At 55.7% G+C, this 24,860-nt stretch overlaps 1 protein-coding gene across 1 annotated transcript; it reads left to right on the forward strand.

Moving 5' to 3' along the window:
- Window positions 1-143: 143 nt before the first annotated feature.
- Window positions 144-21,388, forward strand: LOC140133907 (solute carrier family 52, riboflavin transporter, member 2-like; the record flags this gene model as incomplete). The annotated part of the gene is made up of 4 exons (XM_072154596.1): window positions 144-1,078; window positions 8,919-9,866; window positions 17,424-17,547; window positions 20,171-21,388. Coding segments are annotated over 4 exons (2,217 nt in total), but the record flags the coding sequence as incomplete, so codon positions are not given.
- Window positions 21,389-24,860: the final 3,472 nt, after the last annotated feature.

Consider the following 24,860-nt stretch of genomic DNA (forward strand, 5'->3'; position numbering starts at 1 on the left):
ATCCGTCTACAGACCCCACACACAGAAGCCTTCTCCCCCCTAGGGTAACCCCACAGGCCGGGAAGCCCTCAAACATGGAAAGCTTGTCAGTAGCCGATCTCCTTTATCAGGGACCATTACCATTCACGACATCCATCACCTAGACGTGTAGACTCCTGGCGGAGGACCTGCCCCTGGCGGAGGACCTGCCCCTGGCGGAGGACCTGCTCCTGGCGGAGGACCTGCCCCTGGCGGAGGACCTGCCCCTGGCGGAGGACCTGCCCCTGGCGGAGGACCTGCCCCTGGCGGAGGACCTGCCCCTGGCGGAGGACCTGCCCCTGACTGAGGACCTGCCCCTTACTGAGGACCTGCCCCTGACTGAGGACCTGCCCCTGACTGAGGACCTGCCCCTGGCGGAGGACCTGCTCCTGGCGGAGGACCTGCCCCTGGCGGAGGACCTGCCCCTGGCGGAGGACCTGCCCCTGGCGGAGGACCTGCCCCTGGCGGAGGACCTGCCCCTGGCGGAGGACCTGCCCCTGACTGAGGACCTGCCCCTTACTGAGGACCTGCCCCTGACTGAGGACCTGCCCCTGACTGAGGACCTGCCCCTGGCGGAGGACCTGCCCCTGGCGGAGGACCTGCCCCTGGCGGAGGACCTGCCCCTGGCGGAGGACCTGCTCCTGGCGGAGGACCTGCCCCTGACTGAGGACCTGCCCCTGACTGAGGACCTGCCCCTGACTGAGGACCTGCCCCTGACTGAGGACCTGCCCCTGACTGAGGACCTGCCCCTGACTGAGGACCTGCCCCTGACTGAGGACCTGCCCCTGACTGAGGACCTGCCCCTGACTGAGGACCTGCCCCTGGCGGAGGACCTGCCCCTGGCGGAGGACCTGCCCCTGGCGGAGGACCTGCCCCTGACTGAGGACCTGCCCCTGACGGAGGACCTGCCCCTGGCGGAGGACCTGCCCCTGGCGGAGGACCTGCCCCTGACTGAGGACCTGCCCCTGGTGGAGGACCTGCCCCTGGCGGAGGACCTGCCCCTGGCGGAGGACCTGCCCCTGGCGGAGGACCTGCTCCTGGCTGAGAGGACCTGCCCCTGGTGGAGGACCTGCCCCTGGTGGAGGACCTGCTCCTGGCGGAGGACCTTCCCTCTAAGGTCATTAGAAGCTTCTCTGCCAGCCACCAGCTAATTACTAACACAATCTAGGAGCTCCCCTGCTGGTCTGGTGACTGATCATCCAAACATCGCTCCAGTTCTGGACTTCCTCAGGAGGGTTTCTCTAAAAAGCTTAGGACCACCTGCCCTTTTTCCCCTTCCTGACATTAGACATGGTAGTACGTTATGGGCGGCAGGGATCTGCCCCCTTGTGATGTACCGCTACGTCCCGGTTCTGGCACCGGCTCCCGAACTGAGCCAGAAGCTGCGGGTGTCCCCTGCATTTCACCATCGCCGGTGTTAACCCCTTACATGCCTGACCATGGCATTTAAGGGGCATGTGACGTCATTTGCACACAACGCACCCCCCTCTCCCCCACGGCGCTTACTGGGGAAGGGAGGTCTGCTGCTCGGATGGCAGCCCTGGGGTCTGCCAGTGCCCTGGGGCTGCACGATGTATTCCAGGTCCGCCCTCCTGAGCATGTGCGGCAGCTCATGTGTTACATCTGTATTACACTGTGTTAGGTGAGGGAGGCCTGGGACAAGCCATCAGAGCGGCTTCTTCAGTGCAACCTATAAAAAAAAAAAGTACAAAAATCACAAAAAACCCCCACATATTTGGTATCGCCGCGTCCATAACAATCTGTACAATAAATCGGTAACATTACTGGACCCGCTTGTTGGACGCCATAAAAACAAAACACTAAAAAAAACATCCCTTCATAAAAATGTTCCAAGGGGTGGTCAAAAAAAGTGGTGCAATTGAAAAGGACAACTCAACACGTAAGAAATAAGCCCCAAATCTGCTCCGTCACCCAAGAAATAGTAAAGTTATGTCTCCGAAAAGATGGCCATAAAAAGTAAAAATATAGAAAAAAAACTCTATAAATGAGGTTTCCGCGTAATCGCAGTGATCTGTAGAATAAAGATAATACAGGCAGTCCCCGGGTTACATACAAGATAGGGTCTGGAGGTTTGTTCTTAAGTTGAATTTGTATGTAAGTCGAAACTGTATATTTTATAATGGACGTTCTAGACAATCTTTTTTCTTTTGCCCCAGTGACAATTGGAGTTTCAAAATTTTTGGTGTAATTGGACCAAGAATTATCAATAAAGCTTCATTACAGACACCTTACAGCTGATCATTGCAGTCTGGGACTATAGTAAAGCATCCAGAGAGGTCACCAGAGGTCACATGGGGCAGAGGGGTCCGTCTGTAACTATGGGTTGTCTGTAAGTCGGGTGTCCTTAAGTAGGGGACCGCCTGTATAGTAACTTTAGTGTTCGACCCCCAAAAATACACAAAGAAAGGAAACCAAAATTGACGATTTTCTTTCCTCCATACATTTAAGAGTTAATAAAATCTCATCGATAAGTTACCGAGCCGATAACATGAGGTGTTTGTAAAGTGCATCTCATGTCACAGGTAATGAGCCCCTGATACGTCCAAACTGCCAGAAATATAAAGATTGTGTAAGCCAATAACAAGTGACAATGAATAATCTTCATAAATAAATGCAAAAACAGGGCAGATCTGAAAAAGTGGGGCGTGTCAGAAAGGTGAAAGGTGGCTTTGGAGGCCGAGGGGTTAAGGTTCAGGCCTTGGCGCCTGTTTTGACTTCCCGCTAGCAGATCAAGGTGAAGAAATAGATTTATCAAAGCGTCCATGAGACTTTGGCCAGTTCTAAAATCCGACGTTTCCAATTGGGACCTTAGTCCTTAACCATTGGAACCTATTTCTGACCCTTAGAATGTCTTTTCTAGTGGCGGTCGCCTCCGCTTGTAGAATTGAAGAACTTTTGAGGTCTTTTCCTGTAAAGAACCAAATCTCTCATCACTGCACCGAGCCGTGGCAGCCGTGTGGCTCTATGGAGACGGCCCGGCCATAGCCACGTGGGCACGTGTCTGTGTAAGGGCGCATTCACACCTAACGTATGTAGGCACATGGCAGCTTACCAAAGCCACTGGAGAGTGCGGAGGGGCAAGATAGAGAGGATGGAGAGAGAAGACAGAGAGAGGTGCAAGATTTTACTGAGGTGAGAAGTGACCACTGGGAAGAGAGACTCTGCAAGATGTGAGGGATGGGGTCACTATTGCAGGTAGTGGGGAGAGGGGATGGGGTCACTATTGCAGGTAGTGGGGAGAGGGGATGGGGTCACTATTGCAGGTAGTGGGGAGAGGGGATTGGGTCACTGATGCAGGTAGTGGGGAGAGGGGATGGGGTCACTAGTGCAGGTAGTGGGGAGAGGGGATGGGGTCACTAGTACAGTTAATGGGGAGAGGGGATGGGGTCACTAGTGCAGGTAGTGGGGCGAGGGGATGGGGTCACTAGTGCAGGTAGTGGGGAGAGGGGATGGGGTCACTAGTGCAGGTAGTGGGGAGAGGGGATGGGGTCACTATTGCAGGTAGTGGGGAGAGGGGATGGGGTCACTATTGCAGGTAGTGGGGAGAGGGGATGGGGTCACTGATGCAGGTAGTGGGGAGAGGGGATGGGGTCACTAGTGCAGGTAGTGGGGAGAGGGGATGGGGTCACTAGTGCAGGTAGTGGGGAGAGGGGATGGGGTCACTAGTGCAGGTAGTGGGGAGAGGGGATGGGGTCACTATTGCAGGTAGTGGGGAGAGGGGATGGGGTCACTATTGCAGGTAGTGGGGAGAGGGGATGGAGTCACTATTGCAGGTAGTGGGGAGAGGGGATGGGGTCACTGATGCAGGTAGTGGGGAGAGGGGATGGGGTCACTAGTGCAGGTAGTGGGGTGAGGGGATGGGGTCACTAGTGCAGGTAGTGGGGAGAGGGGATGGGGTCACTAGTGCAGGTAGTGGGGAGAGGGGATGGGGTCACTAGTGCAGGTAGTGGGGAGAGGGGATAGGGTCACTAGTGCAGGTAGTGGGGAGAGGGGATGTGGTCACTAGTGCAGGTAGTGGGGTGAGGGGATGGGGTCACTGATGCAGGTAGTGGGGAGAGGGGATGGGGTCACTGATGCAGGTAGTGGGGAGAGGGGATGGGGTCACTAGTGCAGGTAGTGGGGTGAGGGGATGGGGTCACTAGTGCAGGTAGTGGGGTGAGGGGATGGGGTCACTGATGCAGGTAGTGGGGAGAGGGGATGGGGTCACTGATGCAGGTAGTGGGGAGAGGGATGGGGTCACTGATGCAGGTAGTGGGGAGAGGGGATGGGGTCACTGATGCAGGTAATGGAGAGGGGATGGGATCACTGATGCAGGTAGTGGGGTGAGGGGATGGGGTCACTGATGCAGGTAGTGGGGCGAGGGGATGGGGTCACTAGTGCAGGTAGTGCGGAGAGGGGATGGGGTCACTAGTGCAGGTAGTGGGGAGAGGGGATGTGGTCACTAGTGCAGGTAGTGGGGTGAGGGGATGGGGTCACTGATGCAGGTAGTGGGGAGAGGGGATGGGGTCACTACTGCAGGTAGTGGGGAGAGGGGATGGGATCACTGATGCAGGTAGTGGGGTGAGGGGATGGGGTCACTGATGCAGGTAGTGGGGAGAGGGGATGGGGTCACTGATGCAGGTAATGGGGAGAGGGGATGGGGTCACTGATGCAGGTAGTGGGGTGAGGGGATGGGGTCACTGATGCAGGTAGTGGGGCGAGGGGATGGGGTCACTAGTGCAGGTAGTGGGGAGAGGGGATGGGGTCACTAGTGCAGGTAGTGGGGAGAGGGGATGGGGTCACTAGTGCAGGTAGTGGGGAGAGGGGATGTGGTCACTAGTGCAGGTAGTGGGGTGAGGGGATGGGGTCACTGATGCAGGTAGTGGGGAGAGGGGATGGGGTCACTGATGCAGGTAGTGGGGAGAGGGGATGGGGTCACTAGTGCAGGTAGTGGGGTGAGGGGAAGGGGTCACTAGTGCAGGTAGTGCGGTGAGGGGATGGGGTCACTGATGCAGGTAGTGGGGAGAGGGGATGGGGTCACTGATGCAGGTAGTGGGGAGAGGGGATGGGGTCACTGATGCAGGTAGTGGGGAGAGGGGATGGGGTCACTGATGCAGGTAATGGAGAGGGGATGGGATCACTGATGCAGGTAGTGGGGTGAGGGGATGGGGTCACTGATGCAGGTAGTGGGGCGAGGGGATGGGGTCACTAGTGCAGGTAGTGCGGAGAGGGGATGGGGTCACTAGTGCAGGTAGTGGGGAGAGGGGATGGGGTCACTGATGCAGGTAATGGGGCGAGGTGATGTGGTCACTAGTGCAGGTAATGGGGCGAGGTGATGTGGTCACTAGTGCAGGTAATGGGGCGAGGTTATGGGGTCACTGATGCAGGTAGTGGGGAGAGGGGATGGGGTCACTAGTGCAGGTAGTGGGGAGAGGGGATGGGGTCACTAGTGCAGGTAGTGGGGAGAGGGGATGGGGTCACTGATGCAGGTAGTGGGGCGAGGGGATGGGGTCACTGATGCAGGTAGTGGGGAGAGGGGATGGGGTCACTATTGCAGGTAGTGGGGAGAGGGGATGGGGTCACTATTGCAGGTAGTGGGGAGAGGGGATGGGGTCACTATTGCAGGTAGTGGGGAGAGGGGATGGGGTCACTATTGCAGGTAGTGGGGAGAGGGGATGGGGTCACTATTGCAGGTAGTGGGGAGAGGGGATGGGGTCACTATTGCAGGTAGTGGGGAGAGGGGATGGGGTCACTATTGCAGGTAGTGGGGAGAGGGGATGGGGTCACTGATGCAGGTAGTGGGGAGAGGGGATGGGGTCACTATTGCAGGTAGTGGGGAGAGGGGATGGGGTCACTAGTGCAGGTAGTGGGGAGAGGGGATGGGGTCACTATTGCAGGTAGTGGGGAGAGGGGATGGGGTCACTAGTGCAGGTAGTGGGGAGAGGGGATGGGGTCACTAGTGCAGGTAGTGGGGAGAGGGGATGGGGTCACTAGTGCAGGTAGTGGGGAGAGGGGATGGGGTCACTAGTGCAGGTAGTGGGGAGAGGGGATGGGGTCACTAGTGCAGGTAGTGGGGAGAGGGGATGGGGTCACTAGTGCAGGTAGTGGGGCGAGGGGATGAGGTCACTAGTGCAGGTAGTGGGGCGAGGGGATGGGGTCACTAGTGCAGGTAGTGGGGAGAGGGGATGGGGTCACTAGTGCAGGTAGTGGGGAGAGGGGATGGGGTCACTAGTGCAGGTAGTGGGGAGAGGGGATGGGGTCACTAGTGCAGGTAGTGGGGAGAGGGGATGGGGTCACTAGTGCAGGTAGTGGGGAGAGGGGATGGGGTCACTGATGCAGGTAGTGGGGTGAGGGGATGGGGTCACTAGTGCAGGTAGTGGGGTGAGGGGATGGGGTCACTAGTGCAGGTAATGGAAAGAGGGGATGGGGTCACTGATGCAGGTAGTGGGGGGAGGGGATGGGGTCACTGATGCAGGTAGTTGGGGGAGGGGATGGGGTCACTGATGCAGGTAGTGGGGAGAGGGGATGGGGTCACTGATGCAGGTAGTGGGGAGAGGGGATGGGGTCACTGATGCAGGTAGTGGGGAGAGGGGATGGGGTCACTATTGCAGGTAGTGGGGAGAGGGGATGGGGTCACTATTGCAGGTAGTGGGGAGAGGGGATGGGGTCACTGATGCAGGTAGTGGGGAGAGGGGATGGGGTCACTAGTGCAGGTAGTGGGGAGAGGGGATGGGGTCACTAGTGCAGGTAGTGGGGAGTGGGGATGGGGTCACTAGTGCAGGTAGTGGGGAGAGGGGATGGGGTCACTAGTGCAGGTAGTGGGGAGAGGGGATGGGGTCACTAGTGGAGGTAGTGGGGAGAGGGGATGGGGTCACTAGTGCAGGTAGTGGGGAGAGGGGATGGGGTCACTAGTGCAGGTAGTGGGGAGAGGGGATGGGGTCACTAGTGCAGGTAGTGGGGAGAGGGGATGGGGTCACTAGTGCAGGTAGTGGGGAGAGGGGATGGGGTCACTGATGCAGGTAGAGGGGATGGGGTCACTAGTGCAGGTAGTGGGGAGAGGGGATGGGGTCACTAGTGCAGGTAATGGAAAGAGGGGATGGGGTCACTGATGCAGGTAGTGGGGGGAGGGGATGGGGTCACTGATGCAGGTAGTGGGGGGAGGGGATGGGGTCACTGATGCAGGTAGTGGGGAGAGGGGATGGGGTCACTGATGCAGGTAGTGGGGAGAGGGGATGGGGTCACTAGTGCAGGTAGTGGGGAGAGGGGATGGGGTCACTGATGCAGGTAGTGGGGGTAGGGGATGGGGTCACTAGTGCAGGTAGTGGGGAGAGGGGATGTGGTCACTAGTGCAGGTAGTGGGGAGAGGGGATGGGGTCACTAGTGCAGGTAGTGGGGAGAGGGGATGGGGTCACTAGTGCAGGTAGTGGGGAGAGGGGATGGGGTCACTAGTGCAGGTAATGGAAAGAGGGGATGGGGTCACTGATGCAGGTAGTGGGGGGAGGGGATGGGGTCACTGATGCAGGTAGTGGGGGGAGGGGATGGGGTCACTGATGCAGGTAGTGGGGAGAGGGGATGGGGTCACTGATGCAGGTATTGGGGAGAGGGGATGGGGTCACTAGTGCAGGTAGTGGGGAGAGGGGATGGGGTCACTAGTGCAGGTAATGGAAAGAGGGGATGGGGTCACTGATGCAGGTAGTGGGGGGAGGGGATGGGGTCACTGATGCAGGTAGTGGGGGGAGGGGATGGGGTCACTGATGCAGGTAGTGGGGAGAGGGGATGGGGTCACTGATGCAGGTAGTGGGGAGAGGGGATGGGGTCACTAGTGCAGGTAGTGGGGAGAGGGGATGGGGTCACTGATGTAGGTAGTGGGGAGAGGGGATGGGGTCACTAGTGCAGGTAGTGGGGAGAGGGGATGGGGTCACTGATGCAGGTAGTGGGGAGAGGGGATGGGGTCACTCATGCAGGTAGTGGGGAGAGGGGATGGGGTCACTGATGCAGGTAGTGGGGAGAGGGGATGGGGTCACTGATGCAGGTAGTGGGGAGAGGGGATGGGGTAAGATAGAGGGGGGTCATAGCCGTCTATGGGGGGGTAAGATAGAGGGGGGTCATAGCCGTCTATGGGGGGGTAAGATAGAGGGGGGTCATAGCCGTCTATGGGGGGGTAAGATAGAGGGGGGTCATAGCCGTCTATGGGGGGAGGTAAGATAGAGGGGGTCATAGCCGTCTATGGGGAGGTAAGATAGAGGGGGTCATAGCCGTCTATGGGGGGGGTAAGATAGAGGGGTCATAGCCGTCTATGGGGGGGTAAGATAAGAGGGGGTCATAGCCGTCAATGGGGGGGGGGGGTAAGATAGAGGGGGTCATAGCCGTCTACTGCAGCCTCCACCTCCAGAGCCCCCTCCTACTGCAGCCTCTACCTCCAGTGTTGCCACCTCCTCTAGAGCCCCCTCCTACTTCAGCCTCCACCTCCAGAGCCCCCTCCTACTTCAGCCTCCACCTCCTCTAGAGCCCCCTCCTACTTCAGCCTCCATCTCCAGAGCCCCCTCCTACTTCAGCTTCTACCTCCAGTGTTGCCACCTCCTCCAGAGCCCCCTCTACCTCCAGTGTTGCCACCTCCTCCAGAGCCCCCTCTACCTCCAGTGTTGCCACCTCCTCCAGAGCCCCCTCTACCTCCAGTGTTGCCACCTCCTCCAGAGCCCCCTCTACCTCCAGTGTTGCCACCTCCTCCAGAGCCCCCTCTACCTCCAGTGTTGCCACCTCCTCTAGAGCCCCCTCCTACTGCAGCCTCCACCTCCAGAGCCCCCTCCTACTTCAGCCTCTACCTCCAGTGTTGCCACCTCCTCCAGAGCCCCCTCTACCTCCAGTGTTGCCACCTCCTCCAGAGCCCCCTCCTACTGCAGCCTCCACCTCCGGAGCCCGGTGTTACTGCAGCTCCAGCCCCCACCACATCCTCCAGTCGCCTCCAGAGCTGCAGCACTATGTTACATTGTGTCCCTTGTCTTTGCAGGTTGGAACCTCCCGGCGTACCTGACGATTCTGATTGCGTTTGGTAATATCGGGCCCCTGGCTGTCACCCTGGCTCACCGCTTCTGTCCGGCGGGTAGGATCTCGGAGCCGTGGCTGATCCGCTCGGTCCACGTCCTGAGCCTGCTGGCGGCCTGCTTCCTGGCACTGTTCTGGGACCGGGTGGTGGTGGTGGGGGGCGAGGAGCATGCGGTGCCCTACCTTCTCCTGGCCTATGTGCTGGCCCTGGGCTGCTGCACCTCCAATGTATCCTTCCTGCCCTTCATGTTCAGCTTTCCGCAGCAGTACGTGCGCAGCTTCTTCATCGGGCAGGGCCTGAGCGCCCTCTTCCCCTGCGTGCTGGCGCTTGGCCAGGGCGTGGGGCGGCTGGAGTGCAGGAACGGGACCGAGCCCCACTACATGCAGGAGAGCTTCTCGGCCTCCTCCTACTTCTGGGGGCTCTTCGGCCTCCTGGTGGTCTCTGCTCTCTCCTTCGCTATCCTCATGTTCTGGAGGGAAAGAGTCACCCGGGAGACGGAGCAGGAACTGAGGGTGCCTGGGGCCCCTGAGGCCGGGGCTGGCTCTGAGGACTCGGACCCTCTGAGGACCCCCGAGGAGAAGCCACAGGATGGCACCGGGGAGGTGCAGACGACTTTCTGGACCTCACGCAACATCTACCTCCTGGTCCTGCTGGGATTGTCCAACGCCCTGACCAACGGCGTCCTCCCCTCCGTCCAGACCTACAGCTGCCTGCCCTACGGAGCCAACGCCTACCACCTGTCCGTGGTCCTCAGCAACATCGCCAACCCAGCCGCCTGCTTCATCGCCATGTGTGTCCTGTGCAGGTGAGGAGGGGCGGGGCATCACACAGGTATACGGGCAGGGGGTGGGGCATCACAGGTATACAGGCAGGGGGCGGGGCATCACACTGGATATACAGGCAGGGGGCGGGGCATCACACGATATACAGGCAGGGGGCGGGGCATCACAGAGGTATACAGGCAGGGGCGGGGCATCACACTGGATATACAGGCAGGGGGCGGGGCATCACACGATATACAGGCAGGGGGCGGGGCATCACAGAGGTATACAGGCAGGGGCGGGGCATCACACTGGATATACAGGCAGGGGGCGGGGCATCACAGAGGTAGATAGGCAGGGGCGGGGCATCACACAGGATATACAGGCAGGGGCGGGGCATCACACAGGATATACAGGCAGGGGGCGGGGCATCACAGAGGTATACAGGCAGGGGCGGGGCATCACACTGGATATACAGGCAGGGGGCGGGGCATCACACAGGATATACAGGCAGGGGGCGGGGCATCACACTGGATATACATGCAGGGGGCGGGGCATCACAGAGGTAGATAGGCAGGGGCGGGGCATCACACAGGATATACAGGCAGGGGCGGGGCATCACACAGGATATACAGGCAGGGGGCGGGGCATCACAGAGGTATACAGGCAGGGGCGGGGCATCACACTGGATATACAGGCAGGGGGCGGGGCATCACACAGGATATACAGGCAGGGGGCGGGGCATCACAGAGGTATACAGGCAGGGGCGGGGCATCACACTGGATATACAGGCAGGGAGCGGGGCATCACAGAGGTATACAGGCAGGGGCGGGGCATCACACTGGATATACAGGCAGGGAGCGGGGCATCACAGAGGTATACAGGCAGGGGCGGGGCATCACACTGGATATACAGGCAGGGAGTGGGGCATCACACAGGATATACAGGTAGGGGCGGGGCATCACACAGGATATACAGGCAGGGGGCCTGTAATAGTGCGAGCACAAAGAGACAAAGATGGATGCGTATACAGGATAAGACAATAGTAACAATATTTATTAATTCATCAAAAGACAATACACACAGGACAACCAGAATAAAAATACATCAGACGGATGTATATGACTACCGAGGGCAGGTGGTGCCCTGGACTCCCTATCCCACACTACAAGTACTACTAGGTGCACTAGAGATCCCCCACTACTACTAGGTGCACTAGAGATCCCCCACTACTACTACTAGGTGCACTAGAGATCCCCCACTACTACTACTAGGTGCACTAGAGATCCCCCACTACTACTACTAGGTACACTAGAGATCCCCCACTACTACTACTAGGTACACTAGAGATCCTCCAGTACTACTATGTACACTAGAGATCCCCCACTACTACTACTAGGTGCACTAGAGATCCCCCACTACTACTACTAGGTGCACTAGAGATCCCCCACTACTACTACTACTAGGTACACTAGAGATCCCCCACTACTACTACTAGGTGCACTAGAGATCCCCCACTACTACTAGGTGCACTAGAGATCCCCCACTACTACTACTAGGTGCACTAGAGATCCCCCACTACTACTACTAGGTACACTAGAGATCCCCCACTACTACTACTAGGTACACTAGAGATCCTCCAGTACTACTATGTACACTAGAGATCCCCCACTACTACTACTAGGTACACTAGAGATCCCCCACTACTACTACTAGGTACACTAGAGATCCCCCACTACTACTACTAGGTACACTAGAGATCCCCCACTACAACTACTAGGTACACTAGAGATCCCCCACTACAACTACTAGGTACACTAGAGATCCCCCACTACTACTAGGTACACTAGAGATCCCCCACTACTACTACTAGGTGCACTAGAGATCCCCCACTACTACTACTAGGTGCACTAGAGATCCCCCACTACAACTACTAGGTACACTAGAGATCCCCCACTACTACTACTAGATACACTAGAGATCCCCCACTACTACTACTAGGTACACTAGAGATCCCCCACTACTACTACTAGGTACACTAGAGATCCCCCACTACTACTAGGTGCACTAGAGATCCCCCACTACTACTACTAGGTACACTAGAGATCCCCCACTACTACTACTAGGTGCACTAGAGTTCCCCCACTACTACTACTAGGTACACTAGAGATCCCCCACTACTACTACTAGGTACACTAGAGATCCCCCACTACTACTACTATGTACACTAGAGATCCCCCACTACTACTACTAGGTGCACTAGAGATCCCCCACTACTACTAGATACACTAGAAATCCCCCACTACTACTACTAGATACACTAGAGATCCCCCACTACTACTAGGTACACTTGAGATCCCCCACTACTACTACTAGGTACACTAGAGATCCCCCCACTACTACTAGGTACACTAGAGATCCCCCACTACTACTACTAGGTACACTAGAGATCCCCCACTACTACTACTAGGTGCACTAGAGATCCCCCACTACTACTACTAGGTACACTAGAGATCCCCCACTACTACTACTAGGTACACTAGAGATCCCCCACTACTACTAGGTACACTAGAGATCCCCCACTACTACTACTAGGTACACTAGAGATCCCCCACTACTACTACTAGGTACACTAGAGATCCCCCACTACTACTAGGTACACTAGAGATCCCCCACTACTACTACTAGGTACACTAGAGATCCCCCACTACTACTACTAGGTACACTAGAGATCCCCCACTACTACTACTACTAGGTGCACTAGAGATCCCCCACTACTACTACTAGGTACACTAGAGATACCCCACTACTACTACTAGGTGCACTAGAGATACCCCACTACTACTACTAGGTGCACTAGAGATCCCCCACTACTACTACTAGGTACACTAGAGATCCCCCACTACTACTACTAGGTGCACTAGAGATCCCCCACTACTACTAGGTGCACTAGAGATCCCCCACTACTACTAGGTACACTAGAGATCCCGCACTACTACTACTAGGTGCACTAGAGATCCCGCACTACTACTACTAGGTGCACTAGAGATCCCCCACTACTACTACTAGGTGCACTAGAGATCCCCCACTACTACTACTAGGTGCACTAGAGATCCCCCCACTACTACTAGGTGCACTAGAGATCCCCCATTACTACTACTAGGTACACTAGTGATCCCCCACTACTACTAGGTGCACTAGAGATCCCCCACTACTACTACTAGGTACACTAGAGATCCCCCACTACTACTACTAAGTGCACTAGAGATCCCCCACTACTACTACTAGGTGCACTAGAGATCCCCCACTACTACTACTAGGTACACTAGAGATCCCCCACTACAACTACTAGGTACACTAGAGATCCCCCACTACTACTACTAGGTGCACTAGAGATCCCCCACTACTACTACTAGGTACACTAGAGATCCCCCACTACTACTACTAGGTACACTAGAGATCCCCCACTACTACTACTAGGTGCACTAGAGATCCCCCACTACAACTACTAGGTACACTAGAGATCCCCCAGTACTACTATGTACACTAGAGATCCCCCACTACTACTACTAGGTACACTAGAGATCCCCCACTACTACTACTAGGTACACTAGAGATCCCCCACTACTACTACTAGGTGCACTAGAGATCCCCCACTACTACTACTAGGTGCACTAGAGATCCCCCACTACAACTACTAGGTACACTAGAGATCCCCCAGTACTACTATGTACACTAGAGATCCCCAACTACTACTACTAGGTACACTAGAGATCCTCCACTACTACTACTAGGTACACTAGAGATCCTCCACTACTACTACTAGGTACACTAGAGATCCCCCACTACTACTACTAGGTACACTAGAGATCCCCCACTACTACTACTAGGTACACTAGAGATCCCCCACTACTACTACTAGGTGCACTAGAGATCCCCCACTACTACTACTAGGTGCACTAGAGATCCCCCACTACAACTACTAGGTACACTAGAGATCCCCCAGTACTACTATGTACACTAGAGATCCCCCACTACAACTACTAGGTACACTAGAGATCCCCCACTACTACTACTAGGTACACTAGAGATCCCCCACTACTACTACTAGGTACACTAGAGATCCCCCACTACTACTAGGTACACTAGAGATCCCCCACTACTACTAGGTACACTAGAGATCCCCCACTACTACTACTAGGTGCACTAGAGATCCCCCACTACTACTAGGTACACTAGAGATCCCCCACTACTACTACTAGGTACACTAGAGATCCCCCACTACTACTACTAGGTGCACTAGGATCCCCCCACTACTACTAGGTGCACTAGAGATCCCCCACTACTACTAGGTACACTAGAGATCCCCCACTACTACTACTACTAGGTGCACTAGAGATCCCCCACTACTACTACTAGGTACACTAGAGATCCCCCACTACTACTACTAGGTGCACTAGAGATCCCCCACTACTACTACTAGGTGCACTAGAGATACCCCACTACTACTACTAGGTACACTAGAGATACCCCACTACTACTACTAGGTACACTAGAGATCCCCCACTACTACTAGGTGCACTAGAGATCCCCCACTACTACTAGGTACACTAGAGATCCCCCACTACTACTACTAGGTGCACTAGAGATCCCCCACTACTACTACTAGGTACACTAGAGATCCCCACTACTACTACTAGGTGCACTAGAGATCCCCCACTACTACTACTAGGTACACTAGAGATCCCCCACTACTACTACTAGGTGCACTAGAGATCCCCCACTACTACTACTAGGTGCACTAGAGATACCCCACTACTACTACTAGGTACACTAGAGATACCCCACTACTACTACTAGGTACACTAGAGATCCCCCACTACTACTAGGTGCACTAGAGATCCCCCACTACTACTAGGTACACTAGAGATCCCCCACTACTACTACTAGGTGCACTAGAGATCCCCCACTACTACTACTAGGTACACTAGAGATCCCCACTACTACTACTAGGTGCACTAGAGATCCCCCACTACTACTACTAGGTACACTAGAGATCCCCCACTACTACTACTAGGTGCACTAGAGATCCCCCACTACTACTACTAGGTGCACTAGAGATCCCCCACTACTACTACTAGGTACACTAGAGATCCCCCACTACTACTACTAGGTACACTAGAGATCCCCCACTACTACTACTAGGTACACTAGAGATCCCCCACTACTACTACTATGTACACTAGAGATCCCCCACTACTACTACTAGGTACACTAGAGATCCCCCACTACTACTACTAGGTGCACTAGAGATCCCCCACTACTACTACTAGGTACACTAGAGATCCCCCACTACTACTACTATGTACACTAGAGATCCCCCACTACTACTACTAGGTACACTAGAGATCCCCCACTACAACTACTAGGTACACTAGAGATCCCCCAGTACTACTATGTACACTAGAGATCCCCAACTACTACTACTAGGTACACTAGAGATCCCCCACTACTACTACTAGGTGCACTAGAGATCCCCCACTACTACTACTACTAGGTACACTAGAGATCCCCCACTACTACTACTAGGTGCACTAGAGATCCCCCACTACTACTACTAGGTGCACTAGAGATCCCCCACTACTACTACTAGGTACACTAGAGATCCCCCACTACTACTACTAGGTGCACTAGAGATCCCCCACTACTACTACTAGGTACACTAGAGATCCCCCACTACTACTACTAGGTGCACTAGAGATCCCCACTACTACTACTAGGTGCACTAGAGATCCCCCACTACTACTACTAGGTGCACTAGAGATCCCCCACTACTACTACTAGGTACACTAGAGATCCCCCACTACTACTACTAGGTGCACTAGAGATCCCCCACTACTACTACTAGGTACACTAGAGATCCCCCACTACTACTACTAGGTGCACTAGGATTCCCATGTAGATGGTATAATGGTGATGATGTACACAGAGTGACCGGTGCAGGAGCCTGGCCATACAATACCCAAATGGTGTAGAGGTATAAGGGGGAGGGGAGGGTGCGAGGCAGACCCCACGCGTATCGTCACCCCACCCGTGACCTCCTCAGGGGTGAGATGTCCTGTCTAAGTACCCCTCTGGGGAGACTCGCCCACCAAGATGAGGGCCGTTATTGGCCAGCAAGAGTTACCTGCAGCGCCAATAGACGGCGGCATGTGCGTAAATAGACCCGTCACATGATCGGTAGTCATAGCCAGCCCGTCACATGATCGGTGGTCATAGCCAGCCCGTCACATGATCGGGAGTCATAGCCAGCCTGTCACATGATCGGTGGTCATAGCCAACCCGTCACATGATCGGGAGTCATAGCCTGCCTGTCACATGATCGGTGGTCATAGCCAGCCCCTCACATGATCGGTGGTCATAGCCAGCCCGTCACATGATCGGTGGTCATAGCCAGCCCGTCACATGATTGGTGGTCATAGCCAGCCCGTCACATGATCGGTGGTCATAGCCAGCCCCTCACATGATTGGTGGTCATAGCCAGCCTGTCACATGATCGGGGGTGATAGCCAGCCTGTCACATGATCGGTGGTCATAGCCAGCCCCTCACATGATTGGTGGTCATAGCCAGCCCGTCACATGATCGGGGGTGATAGCCAGCCTGTCACATGATCGGTGGTCATAGCCAGCCCCTCACATGATCGGTGGTCATAGCCAGCCCGTCACATGATCGGGGGTCATAGCCAGCCCGTCACATGATCGGGGGTCATAGCCAGCCCGTCACATGATCGGGGGTCATAGCCAGCCCGTCACATGATCGGGGGTCATAGCCAGCCCGTCACATGATCGGGGGTCATAGCCAGCCCCTCACATGATTGGTGGTCATAGCCAGCCTGTCACTTGATCGGTGGTCATAGCCAGCCCGTCACATGATCGGGGGTCATAGCCAGCCCGTCACATGATCGGGGGTCATAGCCAGCCCGTCACATGATCGGTGGTCATAGCCAGCCCGTCACATGATCGGGGGTCATAGCCAGCCCGTCACATGATCGGGGGTCATAGCCAGCCCGTCACATGATCGGGGGTCATAGCCAGCCCGTCACATGATCGGGGATACGGTTGTACATATAAGAATAGGACGGTGATACAGTCCATGATTAGATACACGGGGCAGCTTGTGTCGTCATGCGCTGGCGCTGAGTAGCCTCGCAGTACAAAGTCCCAAATTATCATAAAATAATAACCTCATATAATGGGTTACATGGAGCGCTGATGTACATTAGAGTGTAAGCTCCTGGGATGAGATGTTCGGGGGTCTCCATGAGGGGGGTTAGGGGGCGCTCTGCTATAACTGGAGGGTCTTCAGCAGCACAGAGGATGTCAGGAGGGTATAATAGCTGATATAAAGCATCCTGTATTAACCCCGCGCTCCCTGAGCCGCCGCCAGCTCCCCGTGTGACTGTTTTCAGACATTCCTGGGATATTTGGCTGGGGGTGAACCTTGTGACGGTCACATCCTTCCCCGCTGCTCTGTATTAACCCCTGTGTGTCTGTAGTGAGCGGGGGAGGCTCTGACCTTCACATCCCATTTGTCTTTTCAGGTCGTCTCTGGGCCTGGGGGTGATCATGGCTCTTGGAGTGGTGTTCGGGGGATACCTGATGGTCCTGGCCGCCCTCAGCCCCTGCCCACCCCTGGTGGGGACCTCAGCAGGTGTAGCCCTGGTGGTAAGTACAGTGTATCACACCTATCATCCCAGACCCCAGGAGCTCACCATCACTCCCATCATCACTGACCCCAGGAGCTCCCCATCACTCCCATCATCACTGACCCCAGGAGCTCACCATCACTCCCATCATCCCAGACCCCAGGAGCTCACCATCACTCCCATCATCCCAGACCCCAGGAGCTCACCATCACTCCCATCATCCCAGACCCCAGGAGCTCCCCATCACTCCCATCATCACTGACCCCAGGAGCTCCCCATCACTCCCATCATCCCAGACCCCAGGAGCTCACAATCACTCCCATCATCCCTGAGCCCAGGAGCTCACCATCACTCCCATCATCACTGACCCCAGGAGCTCCCCATCACTCCCATCATCCCTGACTCCAGGAGCTCCCCATCACTCCCATCATCCCTGACTCCAGGAGCTCCCCATCACTCCCATCATCCCTGAGCCCAGGAGCTCCCCATCACTCCCATCATCCCAGACCCCAGGAGCTCACCATCACTCCCATCATCCCAGACCCCAGGAGCTCACCATCACTCCCATCATCCCAGACCTCAGGAGCTCACCATCACTCCCATCATCACTGACCCCAGGAGCTCCCCATCACTCCCATCATCACTGAGCCAAGGAGCTCCCCATCGCTCCCCATCACTCCCATCATCCCTGACTCCAGGAGCTCCCCATCACTCCCATCATCCCTGACTCCAGGAGCTCCCCATCACTCCCATCATCCCTGAGCCCAGGAGCTCCCCATCACTCCCATCATCCCAGACCCCAGGAGCTCCCCATCACTCCCATCATCACTGACCCCAGGAGCTCCCCATCACTCCCATCATCCCTGAGCCCAGGAGCTCCCCATCACTCCCATCATCCCTGAGCCCAGGAGCTCCCCATCACTCCCATCATCACTGACCCCAGGAGCTCACCATCACTCCCATCATCCCTGACCCCAGGAGCTCACCATCACTCCCATCATCCCAGACCCCAGGAGCTCACCATCACTCCCATCATCCCAGACCCCAGGAGCTCACCATCACTCCCATCATCCCAGACCTTAGGAGCTCACCATCACTCCCATCATCACTGACCCCAGGAGCTCCCCATCACTCCCATCATCCCTGAGCCCAGGAGCTCCCCATCACTCCCATCATCCCAGACCCCAGGAGCTCCCCATCACTCCCATCATCCCTGACCCCAGGAGCTCCCCATCACTCCCATCATCCCTGAGCCCAGGAGCTCCCCATCACTCCCATCATCCCTGAGCCCAGGAGCTCCCCATCACTCCCATCATCCCAGACCCCAGGAGCTCACCATCACTCCCATCATCCCTGACCCCAGGAGCTCCCCATCACTCCCATCATCCCTGAGCCCAGGAGCTCCCCATCACTCCCATCATCACTGACCCCAGGAGCTCACCATCACTCCCATCATCCCTGACCCCAGGAGCTCACCATCACTCCCATCATCCCAGACCCCAGGAGCTCACCATCACTCCCATCATCCCAGACCTTAGGAGCTCACCATCACTCCCATCATCACTGACCCCAGGAGCTCCCCATCACTCCCATCATCCCTGAGCCCAGGAGCTCCCCATCACTCCCATCATCCCAGACCCCAGGAGCTCCCCATCACTCCCATCATCACTGACCCCAGGAGCTCCCCATCACTCCCATCATCCCTGACTCCAGGAGCTCCCCATCACTCCCATCATCACTGACCCCAGGAGCTCCCCATCACTCCCATCATCCCTGAGCCCAGGAGCTCCCCATCACTCCCATCATCCCTGAGCCCAGGAGCTCCCCATCACTCCCATCATCCCTGAGCCCAGGAGCTCCCCATCACTCCCATCATCCCTGAGCCCAGGAGCTCACCATCACTCCCATCATCCCTGACTCCAGGAGCTCCCCATCACTCCCATCATCACTGACCCCAGGAGCTCACCATCACTCCCATCATCACTGACCCCAGGAGCTCACCATCACTCCCATCATCCCAGACCCCAGGAGCTCACCATCACTCCCATCATCCCAGACCTCAGGAGCTCACCATCACTCCCATCATCACTGACCCCAGGAGCTCCCCATCACTCCCATCATCCCTGACCCCAGGAGCTCCCCATCACTCCCATCATCCCTGACCCCACGAGCTCCCCATCACTCCCATCATCCCTGACCCCAGGAGCTCACCATCACTCCCATCATCACTGACCCCAGGAGCTCCCCATCACTCCCATCATCCCTAACCCCACAAGCTCCCCATCACTCCCATCATCCCTGACCCCAGGAGCTCCCCATCACTCCCATCATCCCAGACCCCAGGAGCTCCCCATCACTCCCATCATCCCTGAGCCCAGGAGCTTCCCATCACTCCCATCATCCCTGAGCCCAGGAGCTCCCCATCACTCCCATCATCCCTGACCCCAGGAACTCCCCATCACTCCCATCATCCCTAACCCCAGGAGCTCCCCATCACTCCCATCATCCCTGACCCCAGAAGCTCCCCATCACTCCCATCATCCCAGACCCCAGGAGCTCACCATCACTCCCATCATCCATGACCCCAGGAGCTCACAATCTAATCTGCTGTCACTCTCATCATGTGTCTTGTGTTTCCTTAGGTCGTGTCGTGGTCGCTCTTCCTTGGTCTCTTGTCGTACCTGAAGGTTGTGATTGGCAGTTTGCTGCATGAGGCGGGGCATAGCGCCCTCCTGTGGTGCGGCGCTGTCATTCAGGCCGGGTCACTGCTGGGGGCTCTGGTGATGTTCCCCATGGTCAGCGTCTACCACCTGTTCAAGAGCAGCCGAGACTGTGAGGACCTCTGCATCTAAGGAGGTTGTACTGTGCGCCTCTGCCGAGGTTGTACTGTGCGCCTCTGCCGAGGTTGTACTGTGCGCCTCTGCCGAGGTTGTACTGTGCGCCTCTGCCGAGGTTGTACTGTGCGCCTCTGCCGAGGTTGTACTGTGCGCCTCTGCCGAGGTTGTACTGTGCGCCTCTGCCGAGGTTTTACTGTGCTCCTCTGCCGAGGTTTTACTGTGCGCCTCTGCCGAGGTTGTACTGTGCGCCTCTGCCGAGGTTGTACTGTGCGCCTCTGCCGAGGTTGTACTGTGCGCCTCTGCCGAGGTTGTACTGTGCGCCTCTGCCGAGGTTGTACTGTGCGCCTCTGCCGAGGTTGTACTGTGCGCCTCTGCCGAGGTTGTACTGTGCGCCTCTGCCGAGGTTGTACTGTGCGCCTCTGCCGAGTTTGTACTGTGCGCCTCTGCCGAGGTTGTACTGTGCGCCTCTGCCGAGGTTGTACTGTGCGCCTCTGCCGAGGTTGTACTGTGCGCCTCTGCCGAGGTTGTACTGTGCGCCTCTGCCGAGGTTGTACTGTGCGCCTCTGCCGAGGTTGTACTGTGCGCCTCTGCCGAGGTTGTACTGTGCGCCTCTGCCGAGGTTGTACTGTGCGCCTCTGCCGAGGTTGTACTGTGCGCCTCTGCCGAGGTTGGACTGTGCGCCTCTGCCGAGGTTGGACTGTGCATCTCGACCTCTGCGGAGGTTTTCCTGTGCCTCTCACCCTTGCGCCTCTGCGGGTGTGGTCCCGTGCGCCTCTGCGGGGGTGGTTCTGTGCGCCTCTGTGGGGGTGGTTCCGTGCTCCTCTGTGGGGGTGGTTCCGTGCTCCTCTGCGGGGGTCGTCCCGTGCTCCTCTGCGGGGGTGGTTCCGTGCGCCTCTGCGGGGGTGGTTCCATGCGCCTCTGCGGAGGTGGTTCCGTGCGCCTCTGCGGGGGTCGTCCTCTGCCTGTGCTGCGTCTTCCGTCTCAGGATATTTTTATAGAAGTAAAATACAACTTTTGCACTAAGCGCCGTCTGTGTCGGTTATTGTTTCCCTGAGTTATCAATAATGTTTGGTGTATGGCTGTGTGTATCAGTGCTGTGTTGCTGTGTGTTGGGGTATCAGAGCTGTGTTGCTGTGTGTTTGGGTATCAGAGCTGTGATGGTGTGTGTTGGGGTATCAGTGCTGTGTTGGTGTGTGTTGGGGTATTAGTGCTGTGTTGGGGTATCAGTTCTGTGTTGGTGTGTGTTGGGGTATCAATGCTGTGTTGGGGTATCAGTGCTGTGTTGGGGTATCAGTGCTGTGTTGGAGTGTGTAGGGGTATCAGTGCTGTGTTGCTGTGTGTTTGGGTATCAGACCTGTGTTGGGATATGTTGGGGTATCAGTTCTGTGTTGTGTGTGTTGGGGTATCAGTGCTGTGTTGTTGTCTGTTGGGGAATCAGAGCTGTGTTGCTGTGTGTTGGGGTATCAGAGCTTTGTTGCTGTGTGTTGGGGTATCAGAGCTGTGTTGCTGTGTGTTGGGGTGTCAGAGCTGTGTTGGTGTGTGTTGGGGAATCAGAGCTGTGTGTTGGGGTATCAGAGCTGTGTTGGTGTGTGATGGGGTATCAGAGCTGTGTTGGTGTGTGTTGGGGCATCAGAGCTGTGTTGGTGTGTGATGGGGTATCAGAGCTGTGTTGGGGTATCAGTGCTGTGTTGGTGTGTGATGGGGTATCAGAGCTGTGTTGGTGTGTGTTGGGGTATCAGTGCTGTGTTGGTGTGTGATGGGGTATCAGTGCTGTGTTGGTGTGTGATGGGGTATCAGTGCTGTGTTGGTGTGTGTTGGGGTATCAGAGCTGTGTTGGGGTATCAGAGCTGTGTTGGGGTATCAGAGTTGTGTTGGTGTGTGTTTAGGTATCAGAGCTGTGTTGGGGTATCAGTGCTGTGTTGGTGTGTGTTGGGGTATCAGAGCTGTGTGTTGGGGTATCAGTGCTGTGTTGCTGTGTGTTGGGGTATCAGAGCTGTGTTGGTGTGCGTTGGGGTATCAGAGCTGTGTTGCTGTGTGTTTAGGTATCAGTGTTGTGTTGGGGTATCAGTGCTGTGTTGCTGTGTGTTTAGATATCAGTTCTGTGTTGGTGTGTGTTGCGGTATCAGAGCTGTGTTCGGGTATCAGTGCTGTGTTGGTGTGTGTAGGGGTATCAGTGCTGTTTTGGTGTGTGTTGGGGTATCAGAGCTGTGTTGGTGTGTGTTTGGGTATCAGAGCTGTGTTGCTGTGTGTTGGGAGTATCAGTTCTGTGTTGGTGTGTATTGGGGTATCAGAGCTGTGTTGGGGTATCAGTGTTGTGTTGGAGTGTGTAGGGGTATCAGTGCTGTGTGTTTGGGTATCAGCACTGTGGTGGTGTGTGTTGGGGTATCAGTGCTGTGTTGGGGTATCAGAGCTGTGTTGCTGTGTGTTGGGGTATCAGTGCTGTGTTGGTGTGTGTTGGGGTATCAGAGCTGTGTTGCTGTGTGTTGGGGTATCAGTGCTGTGTTGGTGTGTGTTGGGGTATCAGAGATGTGTTGGGGTATCAGTGCTGTTTTGGTGTGTGTTGGGGTATTAGTGCTGTGTTGGTGTGTGTTGGGGTATCAGAGCTGTGTTGAGGTATCAGAGCTGTGTTGGTGTGTGTTGGGGTATCAGCACTGTGTTGGTGTGTGTCGGGGTATCAGAGCTGTGTTGCTGTGTGTTGGGGTATCAGAGCTGTGTTGCTGTGTGTTGTGGTATCAGTGCTGTGTTGTGGTATCAGTGCTGTGTTGTGGTATCAGTGCTGTGTTGGGGTATCAGAGCTGTGTTGCTGTGTTTTGGGTTATCAGAGCTGTGTTGCTGTGTGTTGGGGTATCAGAGCTGTGTTGCTGTGTGTTGGGGTATCAGAGCTGTGTTGCTGTGTGTTGGGGTATCAGAGCTGTGTTGCTTAGTGTTAGGTTATCTGAGCTGTGTTGGGGTATCAGTGCTGTGTTGGGGTATCAGTGCTGTGTTGGTGTGTGTTGGGGTATGAGTGCTGTGTGTTGTGGTATCAGAGCTGTGTTGGTGTGTGTTGTGGTATCAGAGCTGTGTTGGTGTGTGTTGGGGTATCAGTGCTGTGTTGGTGTGTGTTGGGGTATCAGAGCTGTGTGTTGGGGTATCAGAGCTGTGTTGGTGTGTGTTGGGGTATCAGACCTGTGTTGGTATATGTTGAGGTATCAGTTCTGTGTTGTTGTGTGTGTTGGGGTATCAGTGCTATGTTGTTGTCTGTTGGGGAATCAGAGCTGTGTTGGTGTGTGTTGGGGTATCAGAGCTTTGTTGCTGTGTGTTGGGGTATCAGAGCTGTGTTGCTGTGTGTTGGGGTGTCAGAGCTGTGTTGGTGTGTGTTGGGGTATCAGAGCTGTGTTGGTGTGTGTTGGGGTATCAGAGCTGTGTTGGTGTGTGTTGGGGTATCAGAGCTGTGTTGGTGTGTGTTGGGGTATCAGAGCTGTGTTGGTGTTTTGGGGTATCAGTGCTGTGTTGGTGTGTGTTGGGGTATTAGAGCTGTGTGTTGGGGTATCAGAGCTGTGTTGGTGTGTGATGGGGTAACAGAGCTGTGTTGGTGTGTGTTGTGGTATCAGAGCTGTGTTGGTGTGTGTTGGGGTATCAGAGCTGTGTTGGTGTGTGTTGGGGTATCAGAGCTGTGTTGGTATATGTTGGGGTATCAGAGCTGTGTGATGGGGTATCAGAGCTGTGTTGGTGTGTGTTGGGGGATCAGAGCTGTGTGCTGGGGTATCAGAGCTGTGTTGGTGTGTGATGGGGTATCAGAGCTGTGTTGGTGTGTGTTGGGGTATCAGTGCTGTTTTGGTGTGTGATGGGGTATCAGTGCTGTTTTGGTGTGTGTTGGGGTATCAGAGCTGTGTTGGTGTGTGTTGGGGTATCAGAGCTGTGATGGTGTGTGTTGGGGTATCAGTGCTATGTTGGTGTGTGTTGGGGTATCAGTGCTGTGTTGGTGTGTGATGGGGTATCAGAGCTGTGTTGGTGTGTGATGGGGTATCAGAGCTGTGATGGTGTGTGTTGGGGTATCAGTGCTGTGTTGGTGTGTGATGGGGTATCAGAGCTGTGTTGGTGTGTGTTGGGGTATCAGTGCTGTGTTGCTGTGTGTTGGGGTATCAGAGCTGTGTGTTGGGGTATCAGAGCTGTGATGGTGTGTGTTGGGGTTTCAGTGCTGTGTTGGTGTGTGTTGGGGTATTAGTGCTGTGTTGGGGTATCAGTTCTGTGTTGGGGTATCAATGCTGTGTTGGGGTATCAGTGCTGTGTTGGGGTATCAGTGCTGTGTTGGAGTGTGTAGGGGTATCAGTGCTGTGTTGCTTTGTGTTTGGGTATCAGACCTGTGTTGGGATATGTTGGGGTATCAGTTCTGTGTTGTGTGTGTTGGGGTATCAGTGCTGTGTTGTTGTCTGTTGGGGAATCAGAGCTGTGTTGCTGTGTGTTGGGGTATCAGAGCTTTGTTGCTGTGTGTTGGGGTATCAGAGCTGTGTTGCTG

Source organism: Engystomops pustulosus, chromosome 5, assembly GCF_040894005.1.
Source record: "Engystomops pustulosus chromosome 5, aEngPut4.maternal, whole genome shotgun sequence".
NCBI lineage: Eukaryota > Metazoa > Chordata > Amphibia > Anura > Leptodactylidae > Engystomops > Engystomops pustulosus.